This window comes from Ischnura elegans (genome assembly GCF_921293095.1).
Source record: "Ischnura elegans chromosome 13 unlocalized genomic scaffold, ioIscEleg1.1 SUPER_13_unloc_3, whole genome shotgun sequence".
NCBI classification, from domain to species: Eukaryota; Metazoa; Arthropoda; class Insecta; order Odonata; family Coenagrionidae; genus Ischnura; species Ischnura elegans.
This window is the reverse complement of record NW_025791659.1, coordinates 9,814,887-9,834,824: the sequence shown is the minus strand read 5'-3', so window position 1 is coordinate 9,834,824 and position 19,938 is coordinate 9,814,887. Positions and strand designations below refer to the sequence as shown.

Sequence of the window (19,938 nt, the reverse complement as noted above, 5' to 3'; positions counted from 1 at the left end):
CCTGGTTGGGGCAGCCGCTTAATTGGGGCAAAGTGCATAAGTCCCAATATGTCCCAATTAACAGGAATCTACTGTACTACTATATAGGATCCTCAAATTGGCCTCTATATGCTATAGCGGGATAAGATGGTAAAATCTGCACAAGGCTGGATTCTTATTTGGGATTACGCACTCGAAAGTAAATATTTAGAAACCGCTTTAACAAAACTTTTAGATGCCTAGGTGGTCCCACGGTCCTTACATGATAAAAAAACGTGTTTTTTCGAAAAACATTTTTCCTGAGCGATCCTTCACTATAAAAAATCTGAAATAATTCATGAAAATATATTTTTATGTCATATAATTCTCTGATATTTTTCATACATTTTTGGGTCAAAATTGAGTTTAGGAAAAATATTTGATTTTTTTAATGAATTTTTAGGTTATGTAAGTAATCTTTGGCAAACTTTTATACAATCATTTTTTGTGTATTTTTTATCGTTCTTTTGAATGGCCGTGTTAGATTTTCCATTTTCACTCCGGAAAATCCTCAAAATTCGAAAAAACCCAATTTTTGGTGTTTTTCCCCATACTTTTTAACAGATAAACTCTACTGCATGTCAATTAATACCGATTTTTTAATTAGATTTTCGTTTTTTTTTTTTTTAAAGTGAGATGTTTGCCGTTTACTGAGCAGAACATGATTAAAATGGGAAAAAACTTCTTTTTTATGTACGAGGTGTGTTCAAAAAATATCGCGACTTTTGTGTTTTTTCAAAAATTATTTATTTATTCATGAATATCTATTTTGTCCCCTTCAAAGTAATCCCCATGAGATATTATACACTTGTGCCAACGGTTTTTCCAATCTTCGAAGCACTTCAAAAAATCATTTTTTTTTATCTTGTTCAGCTCCTCCTTCGATGCCGTCTTTATCTCGTCAATCGTAGCGTAACGTCGTCCTTTCATGGGTCTCTTCAGTTTAGGGAACAAGAAAAAGTCACAGGGGGCCAGATCTGGGGAATACGTAGCTGCGGCATCATTAGTGTGTTGTTTTTGGCCAAAAAGTCGCGCACAAGCAACGATGAGTGAGCAGGGGCGTTATCGTGGTGCAAAAGCCAATTTTTGTTCTTCCACAAATCCGGGCGTTTCTGGCGGATTGCTTCGCGCAAATTGCGCATAACTTGCAGGTAATATTCCTTATTGACCGTTCTACCCTGTGACAAGAACTCTTAGATATTCATGAATAAATAAATAATTTTTGAAAAAAAACAAAAGTCGCGATATTTTTTGAACACACCTCGTATTATCCCTTTTATAGCTCTTAACCTCAACTGCTTGTGAATGAAGAACGATTTTTCATTTTTTTTGGTTTATCAATACCAGGGTCAGGGTCAAATTGCCAACCAGGGAGCAGCGGCAGCACGCACGTAGAAATAAATTTTATGTAGATTGTCATTGTCTGATCTTTTATTGCAAACTCCTTTGTTTTAAGATATACAGGCATCCCCCGAGTTACGTAAGAGATGCGTTCCGGCAGACTATGCGTAAGTCGAAATTTACGTAAGTCGAACCTTTGCGTTGGCGCTTCAGAGATTGCTGTATAACAAGTTGTATCGTACAGGAATGAGCGCAACCACATACGCCACCACATCCATCGCTAGAACTGCAAATTTTCACGTTGATTATTGACTTGGGATTTATAAGCGATTTTTCTACAGAAATTAATGAAATTTCCTTCGAGGAATGACAAAAATGGGTCACTTTGTTATTTTTAGCACGTAAAAAACTCTATAACTATTCGATATTTTTTCTACCATAGGTTGTACAAGCGAATATATACTTCTTCGCGCTCGCATTCGAAAATTAACGTAATCATTTGAAATACGGTTATCGCTTACGTAAGTACGGATTTACGTAAGTCAAGACATACGTAACTCGGGGGATGCCTGTAATCGATGATTATCTTCATACTACCTATACATGCTACAATAACTCTAATCTACATGTATGTATCGATTTTCACCATCATTAGGGCCCATATTCTTAGTCGACCCTACATGTCCGTCCCTACATAACAAAAGGCCCCTACATGCGTTACTCAGTCGACCCTACATAAGTGGTGGGGGGTAATCTCGTCGTCAGGTTCTCAGATATGACGTAGATAGAGCGAAGGGAGCTTAACGAACTTTACGTCTTCCTCTAGTCACTTCCTCTTCCGGTCTCCCAGTGCCTAACCATCGTAAAGTGGCGACGTTCGGAACTATGTCAACTATTGTAAGGACATGCATTCACGCTACTAGTTGGGCCAACTATCGTCAGGACGATCGCTCGGACAATCGTAATGTGAACGAGGCAGGAGCGATAGGTGTGGGGGCCCTCCCCCAGACATTTTTTAAGATAAATGGTTCAAAATGGTGGGTTTTAAAGCTACGTGAATAGTTAAATGTGTTTTTTTTATGACTCATCCGTCCCCCTAATATTATTAACCCCTTAACACACTCAATGCTGAGAAAATTTATCATAACACACCGCCACGCGGAAAAAATATTTTGCAATAATATCAGATATTATGTCTTCCTAAATCGTATACAATCATACATAGTTCAAAATTATTAAAATTTGCCCTATTATTAAAGAAAATATTAAACATTATAATAAAATTATAATAAATATATTATAATAAAAAGAAGGCAAAAAATCTGCTGCAAGCAAACGACTTGTATCCAGTCACAGGAGAAGACACTCTGAGATGCTGGGCATAATTGCAGGGTCTAGTGGAAGACGCGGAGGCAGATAGCGGGCCGAGAAACCTAACGAGACCGATGCCTTGTATTCAAGGCATCCGCGTCCTAGGCTAGCGCGGGATGCCTTGAATTCAAGGCATCCGCATTGAGTGTGTTAACTGGGGAGAGCGACTATAGTCTCAAGAGGACTCCGCTACCCATGTGGGGAGCGCGACTGTACTCGCACGTGCCGTTGCGTCGCAATGTTATGCGGAGAAGGCGTGAATATTCATTCTTTATGCATCATTGCATGTTTTTTGCTTTGTCAGAGGTTCTATACCAATATATTTTAAATATATTGCCATTTTTGTGCAATAGCTTTACTATAAATTTTTTTTTGAAAACGGCATCTCCGAAAATCGGTGGATTTGCTCCCCACCAGGTGAAAGATAAGGAAATTTCTGCCCCCAACCAAGGGGTTAACAATATTTTATAGCTACTGCAGAAATTTTCAAAGGAGCCGTGAACTCGGGCACAGATAATCCGCAACCCGGATAAACCGCATCCGGATAATAGGGAGTCTGCTGTGGTTACCGCATAGGAATACGGCCCTGAGAGTAAATAGGGCTACAATGTAGTGCTGTGCGAGAGTCTCGTCCACAGAATGGAGAAAGAATTGGAAACGTTAGTGGAGTTTGCAATCTTAAGCCTTAAAACCAGATATTACATGCTTACTTTATTTTAAATTAGTGAGGACGTCATCAGGAGATCATATCTACAATTAGACCATTTTAAGTGAATGAATTAATAGGACAAAAATTTCATATATTCACTATATGGGAATAATCAAATTGCATATCAAGGAAAATGGAGTTTTTCCAATCCAACGCAGTAAACATGTTTTCTTAGCAGAAAAATTGAATGATAATAATGAACGTAGTATAAAACTTGCATATTAACACTAATCCTGTAAGTGCCTCTTACTTGGAGTGGCACTTACGACAAATGTAAGTGGTACATTTAAAAAAATGTAAAATAATCGAGAGAAAAATCCTGTTGATCCAGAAAAATCCATTTTTTGATGCATTAACATGCTTTTTGCTAACTTTCACTCATAATAAATAAATTTATCAGTGTTGTCAAATCACAATTTTTATTCAATAGTAGCAGCACAATTATTGATTTGAATAATTAACTACACCAATTCCAACATTTCGTCTAGTGGCAATTTTATTCTGAGAATCAAAAGGCAATATATTGGCCCACGGCACAAAGAGGGTTAAAATTTACAGACTCTTAAGTAGGGTTTGTAACTAGTGCGTCGCGAGAGTCTCATCTCGACGGTTGAGACGAGAAATTCATTTCTCGGCATTGTCGGGATGAGACTCTCAGCGCGGCGAGAGTCTCGCCTGGGTCGAGAGTCTCGCCTGGGTCGAGAGTCTTGACGAGAGTCGAGAAGTCTCGCCCCTTCGATATTTCTCGACATCCGTCGAGACTCCCGAGCAAGGCGAGAAATTCCGATGAATACCGCAATCAGTCGTTAATAGAGATTACTGGGGTATCCCTTACTACGTTTATGGATTTATTCACACTATAAAATATTTTATTTAATTGACAATTTAATCATATTTTATTACTTAATCAACCAAAATTGACTGGTAACCATGAACCTTAGTTACCATAAATAAACATTTCAAAAAGATATATAAAATTCTATTGAATTCTATAGATAAATAATATATTATATGCTTAAATTGTCAATTTCGATCTTATGTTATAACTAGAGATGTGCGAATAGTATCCGCGAATACTCGAATACCTCGAATACTAGAAAGTATTCGATATTCGAGATTTCGAATAGTTATGCGAAAAGTACCGCCTCGAATACCTCGAATACTTTGAATTTCGCGTCATACACTGTCGCACGCACGTCGTTGGTAGTGACTCGGAAAAATGTAGAGAACTGTAGTCATTTAGTGCTCGCAGCGCCGTTTTACGCAAGTTGACGAATTGCATCAAATTCGTGGATTTTAGCGGTGAAAAGTGTTCGACGAGGGGAACCGAAAATAGTCGGGTGAAAAAATCCGAAAAGCCCCGATTCCCCCCACCAGGAGAAACTCAGTGCCGTGGGATAGCAACCTTAGGGCATTTCCCACGATCCTCTATCCCCCTCCATTCAGCACTCGCCTCAACCACTCTGAAGCTTTCCTCTTCTCCGAAATCAAACAAAAGGTCCCAGCTCGCGCAGGGATCGCATTACGAAGACCCCTGCTTCGAAAAAAATATCGAGTTACGAGAACAATAAAAACGTGTTTCACGCCCTCCCCCCTTTTCTCACCCACTGACCTTTTTCTGGCTACCTGCTTTGAAGTTCCCCATTTCTGGAGGTCAACTGCTGTGTGAGTACCGTGGGATACTTACATTAGCGCATTTCCCAAGGTCCGGTATCCCTCTCCATTCAGCACTAGCCCCCCTTCTGAGGCTTTCCTCTTCTTCAAAATAAAAAAAAGGTCACAGCTCGCGCAGGGATCATATTACGAAGACCTTAGCTTCGAAAAAATACGCGAGAACAATAGAAACGTGTTTCGGGCCCTCCCTTTCCTCCCCCACTGACCTTTTTTTTTCCTACCAGCTTCGAAGTTCCCCATTTCTGTGGAGGTCAACCGCTGCATGAGTCATCTATTAGCACAAAGGGTGTCTAAGAATGACTTTCGTCAATTGATGTTACACCTTTATTGAATTGAAATATTAGTAATGTGCGCGTAATTTCAAAAAGAATAAGACCAAACACGACGTATTTCTGAGTTTATTTAAGCATTTTACGCAAAGAAATAAATGTCAAAACACGACGGAGACTTAGCATTCTGGCGAAACTCGATATGAGCAGCTGAGCTTCTCGGAAGTTGATGCGGTATTTTTTTCCGAAAACATATATCAAGTTACAATTTATGAGTGGTGCTATAAATCTTTATTGTTACAGTCACAGACAAAAGGATATTTTCTCAGAATATTTGGTTTCTCCCTGATAGCAATTCCAATTCATCTTCTTATCTCGTGAGAACTCCCAAAGATGGACTGAAAATAATTGAAGAAAATCCGGTGGAAAAGAGCTTGTATTTTGCAAAATGCCTCAGATTGTCAGCTAGCACTTGGCAGCAGGAGTGGGGGTAAAGCGATGTTAGCTGAATTAATAATATGCCCAATTGTTTCCATAAAATTAAATTATTCATTAATCAGCTAAATTCCTGTTCGAATCATTTTAAGGAAATCAAAATTACTCCCCAAAATCTTGTGTTGCCTGCTGCATAGGCAACCGAGTCAAACATTCCAGCAGTCATCATTTAGTATTCGAGGTATTCGAAATTCGAGGTATTCGAATATTCGAGGTATGATTTAATATTCGAATTCGATATTCGAATTCGAGAAATCTGCTATTCGACCCATCTCTAGTTATAACTAATTTTAGTTTTGGAAATATTTAATATAATATTTGAATCATGGAGTGTAGGTCTTTAAATTGAAATGTAAATTGTGCCAACGTTTCCGTTTATTTACAATCCATTATCAGGGCTTGTAATGAAATTGAGCAAATAATTTTGATACACAGGCATGTTAAAGAGTTACATCAATGTTAAATATTATAGTAATATAACAGAAAAGAAACATTCACTTGATCATTTAAAAAAATGATCATAGATCATCATTTATTTCTATAGAATTTTATATATATTTTGAAATGTTTATTTATGATAACTAAGGTTCATGGTTACCAGTCAATTTTGCCTGATTAAATAATAAAATATGCTTAAATTGTCAATGTTGATCTTATATTACAACTATTTTTAGTTTTGGAGATATATATGATGTCTTAAAATAATCTTTTTGCTAAATTATTTTCAATGTCTAAAATAGAAATAGTGTTATTTTTTCGAGGAAGCGGGAATCTCCACGGGTGTCGAGAAATCTCGAAGGGGCGAGACTTCTCGACTCTCGTCAAGACTCTCGACCCAGGCGAGACTCTCGGCGCGGCGAGAGTCTCGTCCCGACAATGCCGAGAAATGAAATTCTCCTCTCGGGTGGTCGAGTCTCCCACAGCCCTACTACAATGGCAATTACTTGATCCTGCACTGTCCACATCGGGGTGCCTCTGTCGCCCCCTTTCCCTGATTCGAGGTCCCCTCTTCCATCCGACGTGTGCGGCAGAGGGGTCTCGTCATGGCTCTCGTCGTCCGTGCCATCGAGGATCACGATACAGTGTCCAGAGAAGGGATAACCAACGCTGCCCACTTCCTTCTTCACCGTCACCTGGCCGACACCGGAGTCCTTGGCAGCTGGCGATGACTAGAAAGAGAAATAATAATACAGTAAATCCTCTTTACATCGCGATTGAGGCGACCAAAATTTGGACAATTTGATGAACTTGATGTAACATTCATGCAATAGGGTAGTTTCCTTCATCAAAGAAAATGAAAGGCATTGATTGTGATTCGTGTTACCCACCATTAGTGTATTCATAATTTACAAATTACAGTGGAACTTGGTTAGTACGTTCCTCCTTAGTACATTTTCCTCCCTTAATACAGCGATTACTCTCGGTCCCTGTACCATCCGAACAAAATACAGGTAAAACTATTTGGTTAGTGCGTTTGAAAAAATTGCGCTTTCCTGGTTAGTACGCTCAATTGCTTGCCGTGACGCAACCCGAAATTCGTTCTCCAGTACTCTTTTCGGCTTCGCTATGGTGGCCGCCCGGGCAAGCGTCGCCTGGGCATCATCATCGCTGAAACATCGTCGCAGTTACAGGAACCAAAATTATTGTGAACACGGCGAAAAAAGTGACGACAAAAACTCAAGAGTTCTACACGGAAAAATTCCTTGAAATCACTTTTTAAGTTCCTGAAAACCATTATGTCAAGTAAAACCTTGCGCACCTACCTAAGATTTCATTTTGCAGAAAATTTGTTAAAACCGTAATCGCAATTAACAATAAACACACCATTTTACACTTCGTTTAGACTGACTATATTACCGCCGACAAAGCGAACAACCTGCTATGAATATGATACAGTGTATCGAAACTAGTCAGGAAAATAAAATTCCAAATTTGTAGAAACAGCAAAGTTTTTCATTCACAAATCAGTAAGATGGATTTCTACAACGTGAAGGCCTCTACTATTCAGTGCAACCTGCAACGCCCGCAGCTTCGCATTTTTTTTTCGCGCGAAATTTGCGTTGAGCCTTGAGCCTTTACGTTAAAGCCTTGACGTTATCGCAAAACGAAGGTGCGATAAACGAATGACGGTCTCAAAATTTTCGTGACGTTATCGCGAAATGACGTTAAACGGGGTGACGTAGAACGAGAACTCACTGTATCTTCTTAACACGTTGTGTACTGATGGCGAGAATTCTTGCCATTATTTTCCTGAACGTTCCCTTACACTAATTTACTAGATTTGTAATTATTATTATCTCTTTCTCAGGTTCGTCAATTACGACCAGCTCTGCGAACACACCAAGGCTTGCGTCAAAGCTGTCGAACATTGCAGCGAGGCGGCAGTGCTGACAATGGACTCAGGGTCGTCTTCATGCGCAACCGCCAACAGTTCATGACTCCGTGATTGCGGGTCGAGTTCCTTTTAGACTGTTGCCGCGCGGCAACAAGCGCAAAATCAGGGAAACCTCATCGCGTGCGTGAACGATCAGCGTTCCTGCATAATGAACTGATTACCAAACCCAAAGTATTCCTCCATTTTGTGAATGTCAATCGGTGAAAATGTCACTTTTTAAAACCGTGTTTTATTTCTCTTTTGTATGAAAAATATACATCGATTTATTTTGCAAGGAATCAACCAACATTGCCGTTTTGAATGTGTACGTAAGGAAAGCATTGAGATGATCATGTATTTATAAAAATGGCATGTTCCAAATAAATTCCATTGGTGTTTGATAAACTTGGATTTTATCAAAATTTACGCAGGTGAAGGTGTATTCATCTCAAGGAAAATATCACTGCACCTATTCGTAAAAGTGAAATTGTACATTATATGTGCGTGTTTATTTTTCGTCATATTTTTTTTTTTTTTAACGATTGAATCATGTAATTCCTTGTATTTGACCACCGAATCGTGGTGCAGCCACGATTAATTTCTCATTTGCAAGAGATATCTTTGATCAACAAAATAATTTGAATAAAGTACATTATGTATGTTATCTCTGTGTTCCTTTATTTAGCTATGTGTCGACTTGAAAGTCTTGGGTTTGCATTGCAAGATGTGTTATTTAAGTATTTCTTGTCTTTTGTGTCGATTTCATTATTGTATTAACACGTTGTGTACGGATGGCGAGAAATCTCGTCATTTTTTTCCCGAACGTTCCGGACGGATGACGAAGATTCTCGTCATTTAGGCGCGTCAACCTAAACAATTTTAAAGCGTACAATACGTATTCGTTAGTACGTTTTCAGTTGTTGTTCGTTATTCATAATGAATTGATGCATCATAACGTTTGATTGGGTAAAGTTATATTCTAAACATTAGCTTACCCCGGTACACAACGTATTAAGGGTCGTAAACCTCCGAATTCTTGATTTAATTTATTATTATTAGCCATTAACATTCTTGCATTCGAATTTAAGTATACCGGGACTAGCCACGGTGATAACTTTTACGGGAGTCACCCGCAATGCACAATTGTGCGAAAAATCCACAGAGAAAAAATCATTCGCCTTGACCGGGATTCGAACCCGGATCCCTCGATTTCCGGCCGAGTGCTTTAGCCAGTTAAGCTACCGAGGCGTCATTCTTCCCTGTGGAAATTTGTGGACTATACCGGACAAGGTACTCTCCGGCTGTGGTGCCGTGCGCACGATTTGGACTGCTCGTCGCAAAATATGCTCAGCAGTCCATACTACCTTGTCCGGTATAGTCCACAAATTTCCACAGGGAAGAATGACGCCTCGGTAGCTTAACTGGCTAAAGCACTCGGCTGGAAATCGAGGGATCCGGGTTCGAATCCCGGTCAAGGCGAATGATTTTTTCTCTGTGGATTTTTCGCATTCTTGCATTCATTCCAAATCTCTTTCTTCGACCGTGATTCATCCAAATGCATATCTCAATTCTTGTGACGTGGCGGATAATAAAATGCGGCCATTTTTCGGGAATGTCTGACTTTGATAAACTGCAGCCAATGAGAAGCCCCAATTTTCCCCACCCCGAGTTCCTCACCTTCTGTTGCCTTTGGAGTGCCCACTGTGCACAATTTTCGCCATTGGGCAGTTGTTGCTATTGTACGAGTCATCATAGTGAGGGCAGTTAAATTACAATAGGGTAGTTTCCTTCATCAAAGAAAACGAAAGGCATTTATTGCGATTCGTTACCCACCATTAGTGTATTCATAATATGCAAATTATTTGGTTTTAGAAATACCGGTTTAGACGAATGGCAATGGTCCATTTTTATCCTCATTTGAAAAGGGCCAGATTGGCGCCCATGCGATGCCACTCCACGTGACGTCACAGGGACCTAGTTTCTACACGAGAGGATAGGAGTTATACATCGTCTGAGGTTAACAATGCATGCACGAGGCACTGAGCTCAGGGAAACATGTCTTAACCCCTCAAGCGCGGCGGGCATTTAATTAAATCCCATCTCAGCGGCCGGATGAGATTTAAATGACTTTGCCTTTTTGGCATAGTATCATTCAATAATTTATATCTTTCATAATATACGATCAGTATCATTGAAAATTTTAGTAAACTTGCGTAATAATATACGCTACTATATAATAATTTTTCGGGCGATTTGAAAAAAAATTTATTGTTTTATGTATCTCCTTTTATGAACTAATGAATAAATTTCCAATTTCGAAAGATTTTAATTTGGTTTCGAATAAGCTACGAGATCTCTAACATTCCATGCATTAAAAAAATGCAATTACATTATGTAATTCAGTCATTTGGGGTTGAAAAGGTCATAACAGATTGGATACTTTCGATAGGATTACCCGTTTCGCCTACTTGAAAATTTACTACTCCGCCCACTTCTCTGACCTATTTCCATTATTACCGTATCATTTCATTTAGGTAATCACGTGCTAATGTTTCAAACGTCAATAGGTAAATAATCAAATGATTTACCTTAGAAAATCTGCTTTGTGAGACATGATTTGAAGCAATCCAAACATTATCCCAATGCACATTTTTCACACCAGTACACGCAGTCTCTTCATTTCCCATATTAGGCACAAACTGCACACCTCTTTTGAGAAACTTTGATTTCTTCCCAGCTGCAGGAATTGTCTTTAGGTAATGTATTTCTACGAGTCTTGATACTAAATTGTGTATTGAATCACGGCCATGTCCAAACAGTTCGTATGACGTTGGATATTTCAAAAATATTACCTCGACCAATGACACGCGAAATGATAATTGAAATTTTTATACGTGTTTTTCCTATGAACAATATATGAATTTTGGACTGCCGCATTCAATAGTCTCCTAAATAACTTCATACACCACTTGTAATGGCGTTTTCTTTCCATTACTTACGAATGCAATAACAGGTCCTTGAAATTCACCCCAACAATGAATTTACTATAACCTAACACACAAACAGACTTCCGAGTCTCTATTTTGCCTTTCAATACTATTCCCATTTCGTAGGATCTCCAATTATAAAAAAATACCACTCACAGGAAGTACACCTGATGAGAATTTCAACATATTGCCAGAAAGAACAGCACACAGCATGAATGACTCTAGTGGACTGAAGCTCGTGGTTTAGAAGCTCCCTCAAGAGACGAGAAAATATCTCGAAGGGGCCCTGGTATATGCTGACTGTTTAGATGGAATCTTATCTTCGTTGATTACTGTCCAGAAAAAAAAATATAAAAAAATAAATGCAGAGCGAGGCACATGGCCCCTTCGCTTAGGACGCTTAGGACTAACGAGGCGGACCAAACACACTTGCGGCTCGAGGTGACGACAAACAAGGAGAAGACGGAGAGAAGGCATTCAGCTTAGAAGATACCATATCTCAAGCTAAAGTAGCTTGAGATATGGTATCTTCCTTCTTGACGTCTCTCAAGCAGAATAGGCGGATTTTTTCATGATAGAACAGTTGAAGGAAGGCGTTGAGTTTTTGGACCGAAGTCGTCAACGCGCTGGTTTAAAACGGAATTTTATCGAAGCATTTTAAAAACATCTTGAAGTCATAAAGCCGTTATGAATATTTTATTGGAGAGGAAAAACATTTCTTCAAATGATAGAGTACTTAGTTTTAATTTAACATGCAATATCTGGCGGAGAAAAAATATTATATACAGTAGGTCAGGAAGCGTACTGGGTACGCATGACGGTGGCATACGAAATTTAAAGGGCGCGTACTGGGTACGCATGACGGCGTTGAGGGGTTAATAATCACTTATTAAAACTGGCTAAGGTCGGAAAGTTTTCTTCATTTGATAAGGTATTAATGATCCTTATTTAAGCCAAGCGCTACCAGCCAGCAGGGTACTCAGCTACCCGCCAGTAGCCTGCGTCGTATCAGCGCTCAAGCTTCCAAGGTCACCTCACACAGAGGCAGCGGGAACCAGAAATACGTCACACGGAGGGATTTCCCGGCATTCATACTTACACGTCGCGTTTTCGCGCGCTTGAAATTTTTCACTTTTCATTTAATCGCTAAACATAGATATACTGATTTGTGAATGAAAAACTTTGCTGTTTCTACAATTTGGAACTTTATTTTCCTGACTAGTTTCGATACACTATATCATATTCATAGGACTTCAAACATAGATATCGTCATTAAAAAATCTAAAAGCGTGAAATACGTACTCCAGGAGTAATAATCTTTCGATTTAGGCAATAAAAAAATAATAGGAAACCACCCTATTGAATTGGAGAGAAAACTAATAGTGAAGCAGATTACAACTTACAAAAAGATTGAAATCATTGAGGAAGTGGACCGAAATCCACTCGTAAAGCGAGTTGATTCAGAGCAAAGACTAAACATTCCTGCATCCACATTAACCTTTTCGCGCCGAGCTCCTTCGCGGGAAGTTGCTTTTGGCTCTACGAAGGCTTTGAGATTTTCTTTTTCGCCCCGTACGGAGTTTTTTTTCGGCTCGGGACTGACCAGGTAGTCGCTTCCTCCCCTTAATGACCTTTCCTAGCGGGGTCCCAGACCCTTTCCGCGGCAACTGAGCAAATATAATCCTCGACCCTTTTCCCCGAAGGCAGCCCATCCCGGCATACTTTTGCGGTCAGTTTATTGTTGCCAGTGCAATTTTAATTTTTTTAATTGTTACTGTTGCATTAAATGTCAGTTCATCAATGTATTCCTTTCATTTTGCAATGCCTGTAGAACTTTTAAACGAAGTTCTTCGGTTATTTTTAGGGTTTTCAGCAAAACGGCATTATATCATAGCCAAATGAGCTTTTCCGAGAAGAGTGAGGTTATCATCTTCCACATACATATTTCAGTAGGAGAATACTTCCACCAATGAGAGTACTTACAATATGAGAGTAATTATCTGGGTAGAGCAGTTCTTATTCCTGCAATGGTATGGAATGCTTCTCACAATATGTGTCTACGTAATACATTCCCTATTGGTACATTAAATTTACGAATTTTTAGGATATGCATTAATCAGTATTTATGGCAAAATTCGTTTATAATACCTTTGTATTCAAAGGTTGGTGAGAGGTTATTAAAAATAGCCGCTGTAATTTTGGCTCACGACAAAGAACTGAGAGAATCAAATTTTATTGCATTACAAGGGCCTTTTTTCATAGAAGTTAAATCGGATATTCTCTCGAATTTCACCGCAAATGTAAGATCATCAGATCATTCAAGAGGCAGCTTCAACAAGCCATCTTTTGAATCCCTTTTTTTAATACCCTTTTTATAGTTTTTTTACAGTTTATATTAGTTAAAGATGGAGATTTTAAGTAGTCTATTCAATGTAAAGGCCGTTTTGGGTGTTTTTGAATGATTCAATAAAAAAATAAATAAATATTCTATTGCACTTACCTCACCCCGCTGTTTTCCACCGCCCTGAGAAGCACCATCTACTGTGCGGCCCAAACATTCCCCGCAGGACACCACACGGTGCTCCTCACAGGTGTTCCTGCTTGAAGGCGACCTCTCCCCACTGTCTGAGCCACGCAACGAACATCCCTCGACCTCCCCCCTCCTCGAGTCATCCTCAGACCCGCAACCACTGCGCACACCCTTCAAACGACCCCCATCGGAGTTCTTGGAGGCCCTAGATAACAGCGGAGACCCCACTCCCCCTGGGAAAATATCCGTGAGTACCACTGAACACTCTCTGAGTCCCCACTTGATGTACAAAGGGTCGACGCTCTTCGCAGCACTCCGCTCCAGGTGCTTGGGTCTCTGCGTTTCGTTGAGGGATTTCCTGCGACACTCGGCCGTACGCTGGTTGTGGGTCGCGACCAAGTGAGTGGTGAGGCCTCTCTTCGTCTCGTAAAAGTGTCCGCACAGAGGGCACTTGTACAGAAGTTCTATGGGGAGAGAGAAGCCCTCGATGAAGTTCGGTGCCACGTATTCGTCTCTCTCCCTCTGCGGACCCTCCGTAGGTTTTCTCCGAAGGATGCGGGAGTGCCTCTTCTGCTGATCCTTGTAAGAAGAAAACATATAGATATATCGGTCTTAGATTTGATTAGTGTTGATTAGTACGCATTTCACCATGTTAGATTTTTAAATGACGGTGTATCTCTTTTTTGCGATTAATTGAAATGTGAACATTTTCAATCATGTGAAAACGCGACGGCTAAGTATGAATGCTGGGAAAAGCATGTGTGACATCCTTCTGGTTTCAGCTGCCACTGTGTCAGGTCACCTTGGTGTGAGGCTATGAGCGCTGCTACAATGCGAGCTGCTAGCAGGTAGTAGAGTACCCTGCTAGCAGGTAGCGCTTGGCTTAAATAAGGATTTTTAATACCTTATCAAACAAAGGAAACCTTCCGAGCATAGGCAATTTTAATAGGTGATGATTAAGAGATGTTTCCCTGAGCTCTGTGCCTCATGCATGCATTGGTAATCTCAGACGATGTAAAACTCCTGACGACTCGTATAGCATCTGGGTCCCTGTGACGTCACATGGAGTAGCATCTCATGGGTGCCAGTCTGGCCTCTTTCAAATAAGGTTAAAATTGACTTTTAACATTTGTCTAAACTGGGATTTCTTAAATCCAATAATTTGTGGATTATGAATTCACTAATGGTGAGTAAGGAATTGCAACAAGTGCTTTTCGTTTTCTTTGATGAAGGAAACTACCATATTTCGGACCGCATGAGAAATATTGACCTTCATAAGGTTACGTTCATGACTGATTGGCACCTTGGATATACAGTAAAACCTCTATGTAGTGAACCTCTTCACATCATAAACCTCCATACTTTATACCACCCCTACGGTCCCGTCAGATATACATGCAAATTTATAGGCAAACCTCTTTGTAGTGAACCTCTTTATATCGTAAAACCTCCACTTATCATACCAAGGAGACGCCCCCGAGATGGCCTAACTACCTCCGCAAATCGTACCGAAACAACTGGAGACCATTAACGCAGCTGCGATTACGTACATGGAATGACATTTTCAGCAATAAATGCTTCACGCTTACACAGTAAATAAGAAAAAAAGATATCAAACTATCCCAATCATTTTAAGTGACAGTTGAATCAAGAGAGATCACATTGTTTTCTCTCAAATCATAGTAAAAATCATGCAATAGCGCTCGCTTTCTGTAATTATTAAATAATTATTTATTTTTACTTTACTTCACCTCGTTTAATTCATGTTAAAATAGTTCTTGGAGTGTAGGTCAATGTTTGTTATGCAATAAAAGTTTTAGCCAACTGAAAGAAGAAAACATATACATATAGTCCAGCCGGCAATTTTTTTTTTAACAACAGAAATTATTTATCCAGATGAATGTGCCACATGAAAAAAAGTCACTTATCATGCAGTCATGCACACGGGTGAAAACTTATGCATGCCAAAGTTCAAATTGGCCGTGGGAGAATCATTTCGCATATCCGATATATATACAGTGGAACTTGGTTAGTACGTTTCTGAAGGGACCACGAAAAATGAACGTACTAACCAGGAAAACGTACTAACGAGGAAAGTAAATAATAGCAGTCGGGGTTATTGCAATCAGTGAAAAAGTCGTCATAATTACAACTACTATCGGTAGTTCTCATAGGATCGCCTTCCTGAACTCTTTTCACATTTAAAATCAAGAAAATGAGCGCTACCATGAAAAACAATACCATGTGAATAAAAATCGCAATTTTTCATGGACATCCCGGAGATTCCATGATTACGGCGTCTATCTCCCGTGATTTATCCTATATATATTTACAGAACGAGGACGAGTGAAGCTCAGACAAGCAAAGACAAGTCATTTTTCTTTCTCACAGCGTACTCGGAGAATATAACAACAACCCGGAGTAAGTCAACTGGTTTTTTAAACATCATAAAAATTGGGCAAAATTATATTGACTTTCAAATTACGGCAACAGCCGTAGACATTCGCTTCTGGAATTGTACCATTTCGATTGTAAAATCGATCGATATATCGACTGATGACACGCAAGATTATTAGATTACGACGTAATTACAAGAACATTTTATATTAAACAGTTGAAATTTACTTTCAAAATTTGCCTAATGTCGTCTGCTTTCGTTCCGAGATCAAGTATTTTTAAGCTAAGCTTCGCGTGGAGATCCAGAGGATCATCTGCTCCCGCAACAGTAGTCAAGTAAATACGCACGACGTCGAGTTTATGGAGCAGTACTGCTTTAGATAATGTGTGTACATATACAGTAAAACCTCTATGTAGTGAACCTCTTTGCACGTAAAAAGGTAAATAAACACTAGGGGTGAGCCAATAATTAATTCCGATATAAACACTGGCCGATATTGGACTATCGGCATATCGGTATCGGAGCACCGATAACCGATATAATTTTTCCTCTACCATAACGTTATTTATGCATTTACCTCTCATCAAGGAAAATCAGGAAGTATTCATTCATTCTCTGGATTTTAAGATTGAAATATTGGACCAGATCAAGTTATTGGCTCTAAATATCGGTTATCAGTACTAAATATCGGGTATCGGTTATCGGAAAAAAAGATTATCGGCTCACCCCTAATAAACATACTCATTATGGACAGATATAACAAAAAAATGCAAAAAATCAAAACGCATAGAATTGAACTCAACAGAAGCACCCAATTTTGGCTTTCATAAATCTATGTACGTATTTGATAACGAGAGACTATATATTTGACTAGTTTATAACAATGGTAGAAAAAGTTTTTATAGTTTTTTCAAACAATTTCAGTGTTCATTCAGCTACAGAAATCAACACAGTGGAACGCTTTTCATTATGCACAGAGACAGGGTATTCAGCCCATCAAAGCAAAACAAATTCACGCATAATTCCTTGTTCAACGTAATTTTGGGCATGCCGCACCTTCAATGTACACTTCAACCCACTTATGTATGATTTAACACTTTCCCGGCGAACAATATTTGAAAAATCTTAAAACAATACATATTTGGGTTTTGAGGAGGTACAGTACAACCTCTACGTAGTGAGCCTCTTTACATCATAAACCTCCATACTTCATACCACCCCTACGGTCCCGTCAGATTTACGTGTAAATTTATAGGCAAACCTCTTTGTAGTGAACCTCTTTATATCGTAAAACCTCCACTTATCATACCAAGGAGACGCCCCCGAGATGGCCTAACTACCTCTGCAAATCGTACCGAGACAACTGGAGACCATTAATGCAGCTGCGATTACGTACATGGAATGACATTTTCAGCGATACATGTTTCACGCTTACACAGTACAGGCGGTCCTCGACTTTCGTACACTCGACTTTCGTACCATTCGCACTTTTGTACGTTCAAAATTGACACCTTTAACTTGACTTTCGTACGCTAAATTCGGACTTTCGGATGTTGGTCTGTAATTTTTTAAAAATTCCCGCGATGTTTATTGCGCATCCCAACATTCAATTGTTTCAAATGGCAGTATCGGCAGTATATGCGAACAATACGAACGTATATAATTAAGGGAATTGTTGGTAATTGACTCTAATCTAGGTGATTTATTTGGGAGAGAGACTGCGTGCTATAGGCTCCTTTATCAAGAGAAGAAGAAAGCCTTCATTGAAGATATTTTTCAAAAGAAGTTGACCTGACATCATCGAATAGCTTCCAATAAAACTAGTAAGATCTTCTTTCTAATTGTGTTTTTTCGTTTGAGTGCTGTTTAATTCATGTAAACCTTCAGCAACGATATTGCACGAAATATCACTCGAATTCCGTTTGTCTCTTGTCTTTTTTGAATAACATGCGGAATATACGCGATCACGAATGTCACCTGCCAATATCGAAATTTGGTGTAAAAATTAAAATGTATCCAGAGTGCGGGTTCAACAACTACATTTTGTTATGCTTCTTGATATGTCCTTTTATTTATAGTGGATGTAATAAGTGGAATGTCAACTTAAACGCCAAGAGGAAGTTTCACTCGATAGCCAACGGAGTTCTTGTTTTTTAAACTTTTATTTGCATTTTCTGCGTATTTTCGAAAGAAATTAGATGATTTGAGGAGTTTTATTAACATATTATTAAAATTAAGTCAATTGAAATGAATTCCGTGAAAAAAAAGGTTTTAGTACATATATTCCGCTCTTTTGGAACGTAACCCCTAATTAGTATGGAAGTCAATGGTTCGACTTTCGTACATTCGACTTTCGTACAAGTTTTCGGGAACGCATTGTGTACGAAAGTCGGGGACCGCCTGTAAATAAGAAAAATTGTATCCAACTATCCTAATCATTTTAAGTGACGGTTGAATTAAGAGAGATCACATTGTTTTCTCTCAAATCATAGTAAAAATCATGCAATAGCGCTCGCTTTCTGTAATTATTAAATAATTATTTATTTTTACTTTACTTGACCTCGTTTAATTCATGTTAAAATAGTTCTTGGAGTGTAGGTCAATGTTTGTTATGCAATAAAAGTTTTAGCCAACTGAAAGAAGAAAACATATACATATAGTCTAGCCAGCGAGAGTTGTCCGATGGCACTTTAAAAGGAGGGGCGGAGAACCATTAGCCAACATGGTTTGCTACCAATCGCTGTCCCCCAAATGCACCTCACACCCTTGCCTAGTCATGCAACGTTGTCACATGCATATGAAGCACTGAAAAAAGCTCGAACCACCAAATGAAGACCTTCCTTTGAATCGCCAAAACAAAGGATTCTTCCTTTGGATCGTTCACGCTCATCGTCCCTTCTGACACCTTACTTCACAGAACCCTTTTGTTTACATGTGATGTGGGCGTTTCCCTTTCTTAGCTAGCAACCTTGCCCCCTACCCCATTTGCCTGTCATCGGACAACTCTCGGTGGCCGGACTGTAGGTCTTAGATTTACTGAACATTTTTTCAAATATATACGTAGGTTGCGCGCGGGTTAGATTATTTAAGAGCGCCGACGTTTCGGGTACCGACTCGCTACCCATTCTCACGGCTACTGATAGAAAATTCGAAAAGACCGTTGAAGCCCAGCGTTAGGAGGAGCCGGATTGGTCGAGATCCGATTGTTGTCGCGGAAGACCGTGGACCAGCGTAGACTTAGCTCTGGCAAGCATAACTCTTTTAAGGGTTTCCATTCCAAGAGCTGCTGATCGAAAATCCGGTGTCTCTGTTTACTTTCTTATTTTCAAGTTTTATTTCAATCGCCTCTTTGGTTAAACGGTCCCAGAAATGACTCTATCACCATAAAACTCTGGTGTCATCCCACCGTATTTTGTGGTCCTCATCCAAGCTATGCTCGACTATGGCTGATTTTTCCGGTTGACCAAGTCGGAAATGCCTTTGATGTTCTTTGAGACGAGTAGATACGTATTGTTCGCCCAGTCTCAACCACGTAGACATTTCCACACTCACAGGGGATTTTATAAACTCCAGGAGTCATAAGGCCAATTGGATCTTTTACACAGACGAGGCGATCTCTTAAACTCGTCATAGGGCGATGGATGGTTTCGATATTATACCTCCTCAAAACCTCCTAACCTCCGACTTGGTCAACCGGAAAAATCAGCCATAGTCGAGCATAGCTTGGATGAGGACCACAAAATATGGTGGGATGACACCAGAGTTTTATGGC

At 39.5% G+C, this 19,938-nt stretch overlaps 1 protein-coding gene across 2 annotated transcripts in view; it reads right to left on the bottom strand.

Annotated features, from left to right (window-relative positions):
* The window catches only part of LOC124172840, a 101,531-nt gene that overhangs the window by 52,705 nt on the left and 28,888 nt on the right, over positions 1–19,938 (bottom strand). For both annotated transcript variants that reach the window (XM_046552334.1, XM_046552335.1), the window contains exons 5-6: positions 13,739–14,347; positions 6,822–7,046 (exon numbers count right to left, since the gene is read on the bottom strand). In XM_046552334.1, the coding sequence (XP_046408290.1) occupies positions 6,822–7,046; positions 13,739–14,347 (834 nt within the window). The remainder of the gene's footprint in view (positions 1–6,821; positions 7,047–13,738; positions 14,348–19,938) is intronic.